The 14,868-nt window shown below is 41.7% G+C and overlaps 2 protein-coding genes across 2 annotated transcripts in view; one reads left to right on the top strand and one right to left on the bottom strand.

Annotated features, from left to right (window-relative positions):
* Window positions 1–12,551, bottom strand: part of wdr75 (WD repeat domain 75) — a 28,428-nt gene extending 15,877 nt beyond the window's left edge. Inside the window, exons 1-14 of the mRNA XM_015039309.1 lie at window positions 10,941–12,551; window positions 10,477–10,606; window positions 9,854–9,919; window positions 9,619–9,718; window positions 8,690–8,814; window positions 8,539–8,609; window positions 8,151–8,267; window positions 7,996–8,084; window positions 7,716–7,874; window positions 1,866–1,925; window positions 1,586–1,701; window positions 1,117–1,292; window positions 890–1,047; window positions 350–530 (exon numbers count right to left, since the gene is read on the bottom strand). Of these exons, the coding sequence (XP_014894795.1) occupies window positions 350–530; window positions 890–1,047; window positions 1,117–1,292; window positions 1,586–1,701; window positions 1,866–1,925; window positions 7,716–7,874; window positions 7,996–8,084; window positions 8,151–8,267; window positions 8,539–8,609; window positions 8,690–8,814; window positions 9,619–9,718; window positions 9,854–9,919; window positions 10,477–10,606; window positions 10,941–11,026 (1,634 nt within the window). The 5' untranslated portion in view covers window positions 11,027–12,551. The remainder of the gene's footprint in view (window positions 1–349; window positions 531–889; window positions 1,048–1,116; window positions 1,293–1,585; window positions 1,702–1,865; window positions 1,926–7,715; window positions 7,875–7,995; window positions 8,085–8,150; window positions 8,268–8,538; window positions 8,610–8,689; window positions 8,815–9,618; window positions 9,719–9,853; window positions 9,920–10,476; window positions 10,607–10,940) is intronic.
* A 169-nt stretch (window positions 12,552–12,720) lies between these two features.
* LOC106951656 (signal transducer and activator of transcription 4) overlaps window positions 12,721–14,868 on the top strand; it is a 36,527-nt gene continuing 34,379 nt past the window's right edge. The window contains exon 1 of the mRNA XM_015039306.1: window positions 12,721–13,544. Coding sequence (XP_014894792.1) covers window positions 13,417–13,544 — 128 coding nt within the window. The 5' untranslated portion in view covers window positions 12,721–13,416. The remainder of the gene's footprint in view (window positions 13,545–14,868) is intronic.

Raw genomic sequence — 14,868 nt, 5'->3', positions numbered from 1 at the left:
AGTTCACCCCCCCGCCTCCTCCGGGCCGCAACAAAATGTCCAAGTCTTGACTGGTCCGTGGTAATAAAAGGTTGGGGACCACTGGTGTAAATGACTAATAAACCATTTTAAGGTGCTTCAAACTTTCCATCTCTTTTATTTAAACAATGAAAAGAAGATTAAAAAAATACGTTTAAATCAGGGATGCCCAAAGTGTGGCTCCGGGGCCATTTACAGCCCTCTGGATGATTTTGTTTGGCCCTTCTGTCCACAATTGAAGAATGGAGAGAATTTGTGATTAATTTGAGATTTTTGCAGACAGATAAAATCTTGTCAAACATTTATTTAAGTATTAAGGTTCCTGTTTTACCTGATGATGCCCGGCGGCTGCGACAGCGTGAGCAGCAGCTCCCAGGAGGCGGGGCTCCAGACGGTAACCACTTCCTGGAAGCCGACAGCCAGCAGCGAGCCGTCGGCGGAGAAACAGCAGCGCTGCGGCGTCAGGCCGTGATAGCCTGACACGAAGTCACATGTCCAGGAAGGACCGCCGTCTGCAGACCGGACAGTCGGATTGTTACCAACTAAAGTTCCAGATTAACGGCGAAATTAACAGATTAATTAATCTGACAACTAACAGATGAATTAAGTTTTTTATTATTATAAAATAAGTTTTTATTATTATTGTCTTTTGTTCTATTTGATTGTTTTGACATTTTTCATTTTGGAAGAAACTAAAGGAAAAAAAAGAAACCATGAAAAGAAATGAAGAAAGACAAAGTTTCAGATTTTAGTCGTCCCTCCATAGAGTCGTGACGTTGGGGTCAAAGGTTAATCTTGGTATGGAAACCAGCAGGCCTCAGATTAAAGACAGATTACTGTCAGTCTGGACCCGGCCCGGCCAGATTCTCACCGTCCGGGTGGGCTGGCGGCGCCAGCCTCCAGGCTTTGAAGAGTCCGTCTCGGCCGCAGGAGACCAGCAGGGAGGTCTGGCCACGGGCCGCCGGGTCAAAGGTCACGGCCGTAATCCGGACCTCGTGGGGTGTCGAGACGGTGGTGTTCAGAACGAAGCTGGAGCGAAGACAGAGACGTCAGAAGTTCTGGAGGTTCCGGACCGCCCGGTGAGGAAGATCTCGGTACCTCTGGCTCGGCTCATCAAACGCCCACAGCTTCAGATTAAGCTCCGCCTCCACCGTTTCCTGCTTCCGCTCCTCCACCGTGGCCAACCATGCGCCGGCGCCATCCAGCGTCGCCATGACAACCTGGAACTGGTCCAGACCCTCCTGGTGAATGAACTCCTGCTGCACCACGTCCAGCTGGGGGGATTATTTCATCACAGATTATAATCCACCAGATTATTACATCACAGATTATAATCCACCAGATCAAGCACTCATATCTCTAAATTATAAACTCAGGTCTCCAGATTAAACCTTCAGGTCTCCAGATTAAACCGTCAGGTCTCCAGATTAAACCGTCAGGTCTCCAGATTAAACCGTCAGGTCTCCAGATTAAACCGTCAGGTCTCCAGATTAAACCTTCAGGTCTCCAGATTAAACCGTCAGGTCTCCAGATTAAACCCAGATTAAGCGTTTGGCTCCAGTCTCACGTTGAACAGCAGTCTGTCTCTCTGGAGGGAGTAGAACTGCAGGTGACCCGGTTTCCCATTCAGAACCAGAGCTTTGCTGCGCGGGTCGACCATCAGGTCCGTCTGGACGGCTTCGCCTGCAGAGACGCATGGAAACAACGGCGTTGCTACGGCAACCAGATCAGGAGACGAGGTGAATTAATTAAAACATCTCCGCTTTATTCCAACCAATCAGGTTGAGCATCTCTCAGACGATAAAAGTTTTTAAAATGAGAATAAAATGATCAGAATCTGAGCTGACCTTTGACCAGACCCTGAATGATGGACGACACTTTCACACAACTCTGGATGAGCACGATTTCTAGACAGGAAACAGAAAAATGTCACAACGAAACGCCGCAGCAGATCAATAAAGACACAATCCGAAAGTACACTAAGAAAGTACACCCTGCTTCACTTCCTGGGTTTCTGAAAGGAGAATAAAACTTCTGGGACAAAAGTCCTCTGGACAGATGAGACAAATACAGACAGCAGGATGACCAACCTGGCCAGAACCGATCAGAACCGATCCGATCCGATCAGAACTCACCGGCTCTTAGCAGATATTGATAAAACTTACGAAAAACTCGGATTCAAAGATATATTAGCAAATGTAGGTTAAAGCAGATTTTCTGTTTTATTGATAAAATTATTTCATTTCTAAATAACTGAGGAACAGGAAGCTGCAGAGTTTAACTTAAAAATATTTTCTGGGGGCGCTAGTGAGCACCGTATGGAGTAGACGTGTTCTTTCCTGGCTCCTCACCACTTAAAAGTAATTTCTTATTCACATTGATATTTCAGTCATATTTCGGTTTCCCCGTGCTCTGACCGGCTGCTTTGACACTGAGGATGACTGAACCCACGGCGGATAAAGGAAAGAAGCAAAGATAAGGCTTCGGAAGAGACGACTGGGCAGCACCTGCTGGAGCTACGCAAGCGACAGCCGCACCAGAAGCTGAGCCAGCATGTGAGCCTGATACGGGATCCTCTGCCATCCTTGCTGCAATAAATAATATGAGCAAGACAATGAATGATAGATTTAACGATCTTGAAGCAGCACTAGCTTCAACCCAGGCATCTTTATTAAACCTCGTCAACCGGATTAAGGAGGTGGAAGAAGCTTCATCCAATCACGAGGGCCGCCTTTCCAAACCGGAGGAGACCAGGATGCAGGCGGAGAACGAAGCTCTACGCGTGAAAATGATCGATTTAATATTCTGCCGCCGTTCCAGGCGGCAGAATATTAATGATAGCACGGATTCACTACTTCCATGTGGAGGAGACGATTCTACGACTGGCCCGTCAGCAGTTCCTCCTCCGTCACCAGGATGAGCCGGTCTACATCTTCCCTGACTACCCGGCGGAGGTGACGAGGCAGCGGCAGGATGCTGGAGCGAGGTGCGGCGTCCTGTATCCGCTTGTCCCCATCGGCTCTACGGATAAGACGTTCTCCTCTCCGCGGGATGCAGAGGTCTTTGCAGAAACTTTACAGAGTCACTGAGCATCTGGAAGGCAGAGACACTGTGGTATGTGCTTCTTGCTTCGGGTCACTGGGGACCGGAATGACTTTTATAACAGCTTGATGTTTAATCTAAGTTTGTAAAATTTGAGAGGGTGAGGGAGCCTTTTTGTGGAGTTGGTTCTGTATTTGTATGGCCCATGCGGCCCGGCTTCCTCTATCTGGTTATGTGGGGCTCTTATTCTCGCTTTGTTTGGGAAAGTGGGGTGGGGGGTAAGTTTTTGTTGGTTTCTTTTGTTTAAAAAAAATATTTTATGTGTTTCAATACTCGGTCAGGCCAACACATGAGTGCACCGAAGCCATTCTGTTAAAAAGTCTCTGTGTATCATAACATCAGTGCAAGGCGGTGGCATAACTTTACCAGCTGGAATGTTAGGGGCATGTCTTAAAAAGGGCTAAAGCACTTTCTCATTTAAAGAGCTTATCGGCGGACATTATACACCTTCAAGAAACACACATTAGACCAGGCAGGGGGGGGTCACTGCGATGCAGCTGGACCAACCAAGTTTTTCAGTCCACCTTTTCAGGTAAAGCTTGAGGGATGGCACATTTCTACTGTGACTGACACAAATGGCAGATTTATATTGGTAACGGGCTATTTATATTCCTTTCATATCACGCTTCTTAATGTATATGGTCCTAATTTTGATGACCCAGGCTTCTTTAGAAAAATATTTAATTTGGTTCCTGACCTGGCTGATGCACATCTAATTTTGGGAGGGGATTTTAACTGTGTGCTTGACGCCCACCTGGACAGGTCAGCTCGAACGAGACAGCCACCCTCCTCTGTGGTTTTGAACACCCTCATGACCTCAACAAATCTGGTTGATGTTTGGAGACTGCAGCATCCGGTGGAGAGGGACTACTCCTTTTTTTCAAATATGCATAAGTCCTATTCAAGAATAGATTATTTTTTACTTGATTCTAAATTAATACCTAATGTAATATCTTCCAAATATCATACGCTTTTAATCTCGGACCACTCTCCAGTTTCACTGACTCTCGATCTTAACCATAAGAAACAACAATATTTCTGGCGTTTTCACCAATCCCTGCTATCAGAGGAGACATTCTGTAAATTCCTAGATGATAAAATTTCTGAATTTCTAGACACTAACGATACAAAAGATGTTACAGATTCTACTTTATGGGAAACTTTTAAAGTTGTGACCAGGGGTCATATTATTTCTTTTGAAAAGTTCCTGAAAAACAAAAGCCAGAAACGCCTCTCAGAAACTGAGACTGAACTAGCATGCTTAGAATCTAACTACAAGTCCTCTTCCAATCCTTCAATTTTACAAAACATTCTTGTATTAAAGTATGAATATAACACTATTCTGTCCAGGAAGGTGCTTGATCAGATGTTTAAAATTAAGCAGAAGCACTTTGAGCTGAGCTGAGTGATAAGCCCCATAAACTGTTGGCTCGTCAGCTGCGGGGCTTGCAGGCCAACAGGGCAATACATAAAATTAAGTCCAAGGCAGGAAAAATTATAATTGAACCAAGAAACATAAATGACTCATTTAAGGAATATTATGAGCAACTATACATGTCCAAAGCAAAAGGAAATACCTCAAACTGGCTTAAAGATCTAAATCTCCCAAAGATGAGTGAAGCCGTGCGAGAGGCACTCAACGCAGACATCACTGTGGAAGAGATTGTTGATGTAATCAGTCATTTCCCAATGCCAAAGCCCCAGGACCAGATGGTTTTGGAACTGAGCTCTATAAAAGATATGCCCAGAAGATTGCTCCTCTCCTCCAGAGGATGTTCGTTCACTCTCTTGACTCAGGAAAATTTCCCCCCACTATGTATGAAGCTAATATCACATTACTACATAAAGAAGGCAGGGAGGAGACAGAGCTCTCATCATATCATCCTATTTCATTATTGAATTCTGACATTAAAATATTCGCTAAAGTACTGGCAAATAGGCTAAATAAACATATCTCTTCTATTGTTCATCCGGACCAAACGGGCTTTGTCCCTAAAAGGTTTTCATTTTTTAATATCAGACGGTTAATGAACATTATGTATCATAAATTTGACAGTAAGTTTAAGGGAGCTGTTCTTTGCCTGGATGCTGAAAAGGCATTTGACCAACTGGAGTGGCCTTACATTTTGACTGTACTTGAGGAATTTGGGTTTGGTAGTAAATTTGTGTCGTGGATTAAAACAATGCATGTTCAACCTTCTGCCTCTGTTCTCACAAACCAGGACAAGTCAGAGCCCTTTCTACTGCATCGGGGAACCCGTCAGGGTTGCCCCCTTAGTCCTCTGCTTTTTGTGGTTGCTATGGAGCCCCTTGCCATTAGTATTAGAAAACACTCCCTAATCAAACCAATTCAATTGGGAAACATTGACCATCACATTTCTTTGTATGCTGACGATGTTGTTGTTTTTGTATCACATCCTGAGCAGTCAGTGCCAATTCTCCTAGACCTTATTCAGTCATTTGGCGAGATTTCAGGTTATACTATTAACTGGCAGAAGAGTGAATTTGTCATTAGGTGCTAGACTTACTTCTGAATTCTTAGATAACCTTTTATTTAAGATAACTGACAAAGTGAAATAACTTGGAGTTATTCTGCCTAAAGACCCCAAACAAATTTTCAAATTTAACTTTTTAGAAAAAGTGGATAATCTTAGGAAAGATGTTGATAAATGGAGAACACTCCCACTCTCAATGATGGGCCGCATTAACGCTATTAAGATGGTGTCCTTGCCTAAATTTTTATATCTTTTTCAGGGTCTGCCTATTTTTTTAACAAAGGCCTTTTTTAAATCATTGGACTCAATAATTTTGCCTTTTGTCTGGGGCTTTAAAGCTCATAGAATATCAAAAACTCATTTACATAAACCAAGAGAGATGGGGGGGTTAGGATTACCCTACTTCCAGCACTATTATTGGGCAGCGAATGCAAGGGCCTTGGTATACTGGCAGGAGGGTGATGCTCAGGAACTTCCTGCAAACTCTCCCCCTTGGGTGGCTATTGAAAGAAGTAGCGTTATAAACAGTTCTCTTCTGGCACTTCTTTTCTCAGCACCAATATCTCCTACAAATAGTGGAATAAATAATTTGATTGTTTTAAATTGTTTTAAAATATGGAAACAAATTAATGTATACTGTAACCTACCAGAGACCTCAGTTCATGCCCCAATTTACCGTAACCATGCTTTTCCCCCATCGCTATCGGATATATAATTTAAAAATTGGAGACTTAAAGGTCTAATTACGCTGAAAAATTTGTATATTCACAAAAAGTTTGCTTCATTTGCAATGTTGGATTGTTTCTCTCTTCCAGATGCAGATTTTTTCAGATATTTGCAAATTAGAAATTATGTTTGAATTAACATCCCGAATTTTGTATCTCTTCCGGAAGAAAATAAGATATACAAAATGCTGTTGGGCTCTCCAGAATCAAAAAATAATAATTTCAAGCTTTGTTGACATCTTTGCAGAGCAAATCAATTTCACCACAAACTCCTTGAGGGTTGCGTGGGAGGAGGAGCTGGGTTTGCAGATTGGGAGTGAGGTCTGGGAAGAGGGTCTTGGGAGGATCCGGTCATGTTCTATCAATGTAAGACATCAGTTAATTCAGTTCAAGGTGTTTCATAGACTCCACTATTCTAAAATGAAATTGCACAGAATATTCCCCTCAATATCTTCAAAATGTGATAAATGTAAGTCCGCTGATGGCTCCCTGGCGCATCTGTTCTGGTCATGCCCCAAACTCTTCCAATATTGGTGTGACATTTTTAACTTGTTTTCCGAAGTGTATGGATGCACGTTGGTTCCAGATGCCCAGATTGCATTGTTTGGATATTCTCCTTCACTTAGGAGCCGCAGCATTTCTATGCAAACGACTGTGATGTATGGAATGGTAACGGCTAAGAAAGTAATATTAAGATTGTGGAAAACTGACAAGATTCCTCAGTTTAAAATGTGGTTAAGTGATTTCACTGAGATTCTTCATTTGGAGAAACTGCGGTATGATGTTTTGGGCTCCACTAATAAGTTCTGTAGTATCTGGCAGCCGTTTTTGGACCTTCTTTCTCAGACTGACCCCGACGCTCGCTCAGCCTCTTAGTATGCCACCTAAAGTGTAAATGGTAACCAGTGCAGTGTAACCAGTTATTTCGATAACTGCCTTGACTTGTTTTTATTTTATTTTATTTTTAGTTATTGTATGTTTTTATTGGTACTGCTGTATTGGTAAGAGTATATTTTTCTTATACAGTAATTTGTTAAATATGTATATGCTTCATACTCTTGTGTATGATTTATGTATGCTGTATTTGAAAACTCTATATACATTTTAAAAAATATATATATTATTTTCATGTATTTGTTCAGACTGCCACTAAGTTGTGACAGTTTGTTATAAGATAGATAATTTGTGAAAAAGTCTGTCTGTTCCCAGTGATAACTATAAACAACCAACCAGAGCCAGGAGGCGGGGCTTAGCGCTGTCAATCAACCTCAAGTACTTTCTGCTAAATGTGTTGATAGTGGAGAAACTACTCACTACTCTGTGAACCCAAAGAGGGTGTACTTTCTTTTTGCTAAGAGTGTTTTCTGTTAGTTACTGTTGTCGCTGTGGGAGGTGCAGAACAGCGCCCCATCTGGTGACACGGCGATGTGAGTGATGGCGGCGCCGAGGCGCGGCAGGAAGTCCTGCTGGCTCTCCTGCTGGTACCGCCACTGGACCAGAACCGACTCCACGCCGCCGCTCAACAGGTTGGAGCCTGGTGGGAACAACGGCAACACAGAGGGTCAAAAATCACCAGCGGGCGGAGGGAGGGACGCGCTGCGGCGGAGGGAGGGTGGCGCTGCGGCGGAGGGAGGGTGGCGCTGCGGTGGCGTTACCTTCAGGAGTGAAGCACAGCGCGCGCACGGTGCTGTGGTGCCAGTGCAGGGTGCGGTAGGTGTACTCCCTCTTCTGGTCGAAGTTTCTCCTGAAAGGTCGCAGAGGTCAGAGTTCACCAGGAGCGGGAAGTTCAACCCAGACCAGCAGGGCTCACCAGAGTCGGATCTTTCCGTCTTCGTGTCCCGTGGCGATGCAGTCGTCCGTCGGGTGGCAGGCGACGCAGGTGAACGTGTTCCTGCGGCCGCTGCAGCTGTTTTCCTTCAGAGAGAATCTGGAAGCAGCAGAAAAATTATCCAAAAAAACTATTTATCATAAAAAAATCATCAGCTATCGTTATCATTTATTATTAACTATTGTAAAAAAAATTATAATTTATCATTATCATTTATTGAGAAAAGTTTAGTCATGTTACAAAATGTGCTTAATATTCTTGATAAACTTAATGTTTTTTACAAACAGACAAAAATGTTTATATTAACTTGGCTGCCTGGCTTTTTCAAAAATAAAATATATCAAACAATTAATCAGACAGTCGAACCGACCTGAAGGACTTCTGCTTCTTGAAGAAGAAGATCTGCAGCTGAACGCCGTTCGTCGAGGCCACGTACTCTCCCTGTGGGGAGACGGCAACCAATCAGAGAGCAGAACAGGGCCGGGGGCGAGAGAGAGACACAGAGAGAGAGAGAGACGCACCGCTCTGCCGAAGGCGACGGTCGCCGGGTTGGCGCTGACGTCAGAGAGCACGGCGGAGAGGTCAGAGGTCTCCACCAACTGGCCGGCAGTCTGAGGGAGATGAACGGCGAGGAGCTGGAGAGAATCTGCAACCAGAGAGAGAGATGAGATTTTATTTACAAATTTAGATAATATTTATTCAGTAATTCTGTTTTTATGTATATAAAATGGCTGAAGATTCAGTTAAAAACGCTGTTTCTGTTTCCATATTTATCTGAATATAAACTAACAGATTCCTTCATGTCAACATTTCATTACGTTTCATGCTTGTCCACCAGGCGGCGCTACGTCCTCCATGTTCAAAATGTCATAAAGTTTCATATTTTTAAACAGATGTTTGAAGAGTTTAACATGTCCATTCTGATTATTTAATTACATAAATTTTAACACAATAATTTTTTCTTTTACATACAAATGTTGCAGTTGGAACCTTTATGTTCACTCGTTTCCAGTACATCCATAAATCTGATGCACAGCTACATCCGCTAACAGGAGCGATGACGCCGCTTCATTTCTGCTTCTAAACAATCTGATTGGACGCTGAAAAAGACCATCGGTGTGTTCAAGATGTGCTAAAAAGAGTTTACCTAGCAGAGAAGCCAAGGTAGCCTAAAATAGCACCTCAATGCTGACATGCAGCAGTTAATGCTAATGTTAGCATCCACAGTCCACATTTCTTAAGAAGCTTCATGAATGATCTTGTGCTGAAGAACCTGGATAAGAGATTAAAAGCTAGGAATATCTTTGTTGTAAGATGTCTACCATGGTCTTAACTTTACGTCTTAATGCAATAAAAAAACAAAAAAAGCTGAAAAATATTCAGATGGAAGTGTGACAAAGAAAGTTTTAGACCAAAACTTCTCGTTCGGCTGGAAGGAACTCAAACCTACCCAAAGTTTTGTATCCTTTCGTTGGCGTGGCGATGAAGATGACGCCATCATGGCTGGCCGAGGCGTAGATGGAGCAGATGGGATACCCGATGACGTACGTCTGAAACAGGAAACAGGAAGAGAAGCTCTGTTAGAAACAGCCTGGTCCAGGTGGAACCAGCTCAGACAGGAAGTTATAATCTGAAGGTTTAATCAACCTGAAGGAACCTTCGGATGATGGAGGAGAAGGTTTTACCTTAATGAGGATCCCATCGGTGAAGTCCCAGAGCCTCACGGTGCCATCTGCTGAGCAGGAGTAAGCCTGCAGGTTTAACCACAGAATTCATTTCTAATAAAGCATCAAACATTCAATCAGTTCAGAAAGGTAAGCTTTAGAGATCCAGAACATCCAGGAGTTTATTTCAGTTTGCTTGTTTTTGAACTAAGTTACTGAAATTAATTCATTTTTCATGAGATTCTAATTCATTGAGATGTATCTGGATTTCAATACAAAACATGACTGACCTGCTGCTTTCACATCATCAGACACAAGATTATATATCAAATATGATTTTATACGAGTCACTCAGAATACATTTAAATCATAATAATCAGAGATTTGTGGTTTTCTTGCTCTGGTTTATGGCATGGAAACTGATTTGATTTTTACTTTTGCACTGAGAAAAGAAACAACTACATCCTTCTTTTATTTTACTTTTCTTCCTGAATGTTTTCATTCCTCAGGTGACTAGCATGGCTTCAGCAGCAGATGGATTACTGAGGGGTTCCAATGAAGTGAAGTCAGGTTATCTGCAGCTTTTCTCTCCCATCAGCCGTGGCTAACACAACACAAAGAGTTCAGCACATCTGGATGTTTACCTGCAGATGGTTGGAAGGTCTGAGCAGCACACCGGTCACCAGGTCCGTGTGGCCCCGCAGCTCCTGGACACACTCCTCAGTGACGGTACTGAACACCTTCACATTGTGTCCCGAGGCGCAGAGAAGGAACCTGCGGACACAAAACATCGTCTTTCGGCTTTAATGGCAGGTTTTATAGTCATAATTGTAGTAACTCGGAATTCAGGCAGGTTTTATGGACAAAGTTTCGTAGTAATGTAGATTTTATAGTCATAATTTTAGAGTAACGCATAATTCTGGCAAGTTTTATTTACATAATTTCACTGTAAAGTTGCATTCAGGTAAGTTTTTGAGTTAATAGCACCATACAGGCAGAAGCGCAGAATGTAGCATTAGCTGCTAACGCTTAGACATCCGCTTTCCCGTTAACACCAACTAAATATCTGACATTAGCTTTATAAACCGGACTAAAATAAGTCACTAACCTGGAGTCGGAGCTTATAGCCGGCTCCCTGAAGGTTATATTACTGCCACCTTGGTGAACCACGCGGATTTCAGCCTGTTCAACCATGTTTTCATACCGGCTGACGTTATATCCGCCCGGTGTCTCTACGTAAAGCTTTCGGTTGGAACCTTACCGCCACCTGGCGAGCGGAAATGGCACTGCAGATGAAATGTTTTGAACGTAATCGACATGGCTACGTTGGGACGGTCGTGTCGGACGTGTTCTGGCATTATGGGATGAAAAGAAGCGAAATGATCAGCATCTGTTCGATGAAGAAGACTCGGACTTCCTTTCATTCACTAACCGACTCATCGAGATTTCTTTTACTTCAACTATCAGCATGTTATTATTATTGTTTCACTCTGTGTGAATGCTCATGCAGAGGTTTGGAGCCATTCATAAGCTGCAAATGTTGTAGTATGGATGTTTTTTTTAAAGGTCTTATTGGCTCTAGTGGCCTTTATTTGATAGTTAATCGACAGGAAAGTTGGTAATGAGAGAAGAGGAAAGACATGCAGCGAAGGTCGCCAGACCGGGAATCGAACATGCGACGGCTGAGTCGAGGACTAAGGCCTCCATGCATGGGTTGTGCTTAAACGCTGCACCACCACAGCACACCCAGTAGTACGGATGTTTAATGATTAATTAATGCCGGTGGGATTACATAAAACATACTGCAGAAAGTTTAAAAAAGAAGAATTGGGAGGACAAGTTTGGATTTGTTGTGGATTTTCATTGGGTCAAAATGAAAATGTTTCTATTTGTTAAATTTTTCAGGTGATGAGATGAAATAGTTTAAAGAGTCACTGAAAGGAGAGCAGACCAGATGATAGACCTTATTATGTCTGTCAGGCAATCAACCACTTTCTCCACTAGGTGTCAGCAGACCACAGTTTAAATTATTAACCGACTATGAAAAGCAAGTATCTATATCAGGGGTCCCCAAAGTGGGTCCAGGAGGCCCGGCATCCTGCATGTTTTAGTCTCTCCCTGGTTTAACGCACCTGGATCAAATGATGGCTGTTCGAGGCCTAAGAGGAACCCTGACCTGCTGAAAACGTTGTTACCACCAGGGAGAGAACTGAAACATGCAGGATGCCGGGCCTCCAGGACCCACTTTGGACACCCCTGATATAAATCAACGAAATTTACTGTTTTCCTTTCAAAACATTTTAAGGATATCATCTCTGTTGAGGAATAAATTATGACACCCTGAAATGTATTCAACTTAAAATGGCAACATTTAGCCACTGTGCTTTGAAGAAAGTGTTTCCTGTTTAACCTCTAATGTTTAGTTTCTTCTGACTGTCGGTGTCAGACAGAGAAAGTTATCAACATTATAATTCATTATGACTGATATGAAACCAACACCTCAGGTCAACTCTCACTTTCAGTCACACATCATGTTGGTTTTATTCCCGATATTAATCTGTGACTCACTGTGTGATGTCTAAAGTTACTCAATAATTTATTAAAATTCAGAGGAAACAGAGACAGCAGCAGTCCCACAGCATGACTCCTCCAGGAAATTTATTTGTTCAAGCTATCTTTGTGTTAAAGTGGCTGTTATAGCTAGCCAGCTAAATATTTAGCTCCAAACTAAACATTTAGCTAACAAACTAAATTCAAAGTAAATATTTAGTTAGTGATATAAATATTTAGCTTAGAGCTAAATAATTAAAAAAATATTTTTACTTCTATCCTAAATATTTAATTTTCAAACTAAATATTTAGCTCCAGACTACTTAGATTAAAGTTTGCTTTAATCTAAATATTTTGTTATTGAGCTAAGTTATTTGGGAGCTAAATGTTTAAGAGAAGGCTAAATATTCAGTTAGTCAGCTACTTAGTTGGAACCTAAATATTTAGATAATAAGCCAAATATTTAGTCAGTAAGTTAAATATTTAGTTGACTAGCTAAATATTTAGATCTGAAACTTCATAGTTATCTAGAAAATTAGTGCAAGTAAATATTTAGTTAGTGGGCTACATATTTAGTTGGAAGATAACTATTTAATTAGCAAGCTAAATATGTAATTAGTAAGTAAATATTTAGTTAGTGAGGTAACTAGTTTGGAGCTAAATGTAAACACAAAGGAACAATAATTAATGGCACTTTGGGAGCGCCATAGATTCTGATTTCCTGTGTTTTTGGTTGAGGTTTCTGGTTTTATTACTCTGCTGTGCTGTTTTTCTGTCGGAGTGGAACAGCGGGGGGTGAAACCTGCGAGCTGACGCGGGGCGGGGGATGGGCCGGCTTCCTGCTGAGCACCAGCAGCCAGTAAATCAGCTCTCTTCCTGAACGCAGCGCACTGTAAAACTGAAACCTCTGACAGAATCAGGCGCACATGCTGGCAGGGACTGACGGGGAAACGGCGCTCTGACACCCAGGATCATCTGAAGAGTAGCACAGCCAGCTTTCTGAGTGTGACCTCTGACCCTGAGCCAGAAGCAGAATGAGCCAGTGGAAGCAGGTCCAGCAGCTGGAGATGAGGCTCCTGGAGCAGGTGGACTACCTGTACGATGACAACTTCCCCATGGACATCCGGCAGGGCCTGGCCGGCTGGATCGAGTCCCAGGACTGGTGAGTCCGACTCGGGTCGGTTCTGCTGCATCGACTGCAACGTGGATCTGAACATGGCAGCATGTCTGCTTAAAATGTAAAGGAGTGGATCAAATTAAATGGATGAAAAGTCTCACAAGTTTGAGAATAATTCAACTTTTTACAGTAAATATAAAATTATCTGGAGAGGATTTGGGTTTGAAGCATCAATTTGTTCTTTTATTTTGAGAATATTTAATTATCTTCCTCAGAGATGAAATTCCTGTAACCTCACGTGATTCCTGCTTCATGTTTTCATGTTATTAGCTGGAATTAAGCCAAGTTTAAACTCCTGCTGTTAGGACAGCCGGTCCTCCAGAAACACAGAAACATTTTACAGTTAAACTTTTGCTTCTGTTTTGTCTCGTTTGATTTGACCTGAGAGTAAAACCTGTGGTCAGGTTTAATAACAGAGCAGCTTCTGTAAAACATCTATGATCCTCCTTAGTAAAAATACACTTCAGATTCAAACTATTTATATTTTTACTTCTCTGATATATTCCCAACAGAGCGAAACTCCAACAGGAAATTCATGAAATAATATTTTCTATTCAGAATATTCTCAGATTTTCCTCACCGAGGAGCAAAGACAAAAACGACATCGTCTTTAGTGAAATCTTCATTGTCTCTTCACAAAATCATTTGTTTTCTGCTTCTTTGTTCAGTGTTAAAGATAAAGACGATAAAAACAGAGATTCTCGTTTTAAATATGAAACTTTCCTCAAACTGATTCATTTACAGTTTGTTTTAATGGGGTCAGAAAATGATCAGATGTTGAACTAAAACAAGGGAAAATCATTTAAAGTCTGAAGAAAAACTTGATAAATAATAATGCTAATCTGTGTTTTGTGTGTTTATTAAAAATAAAAAATAAAGTGAGAAACAAAACCAACCGATTTGTTCCGGCAGCTGTGATTTGATCTTAACTAAATATTACAAATAACTTTTACTTAATCTGAAACTAAATCAAACTTTCCCTTTGATATTTTTAAGAGCTTTGGTTTCAGGTTTTGTGATAATATAATGTAGTTTTTCTAAAAGTAACCACAGTGTGATGAAACGTCACAGTTTGTTTCGGTTTTTCATGAATATTTTTACTGTCATATAAAATATGATCATCATTGATAAGTCAAAGATGATCATATTTTATAGATCATATATTGACGTTTTCTCTCCTTTGTTGGTTTAGAAATCTTAGCATTAGGTCAAAATGCCCTCAGCAGAATAATACATGCTAGTAATAAGATCTTAGGAGTTGAACAAAGCTCTGTTACAGAACTGTTCAGTAAACGGATCATCAGTAAAC

The sequence above is a fragment of the Poecilia latipinna genome, unplaced genomic scaffold (genome assembly GCF_001443285.1).
Source record: "Poecilia latipinna isolate Pla-1442-1.1 unplaced genomic scaffold, P_latipinna-1.0 Scaffold467, whole genome shotgun sequence".
Lineage (NCBI taxonomy): Eukaryota > Metazoa > Chordata > Actinopteri > Cyprinodontiformes > Poeciliidae > Poecilia > Poecilia latipinna.
This window is presented reverse-complemented; position numbering and strand designations above follow the sequence as displayed.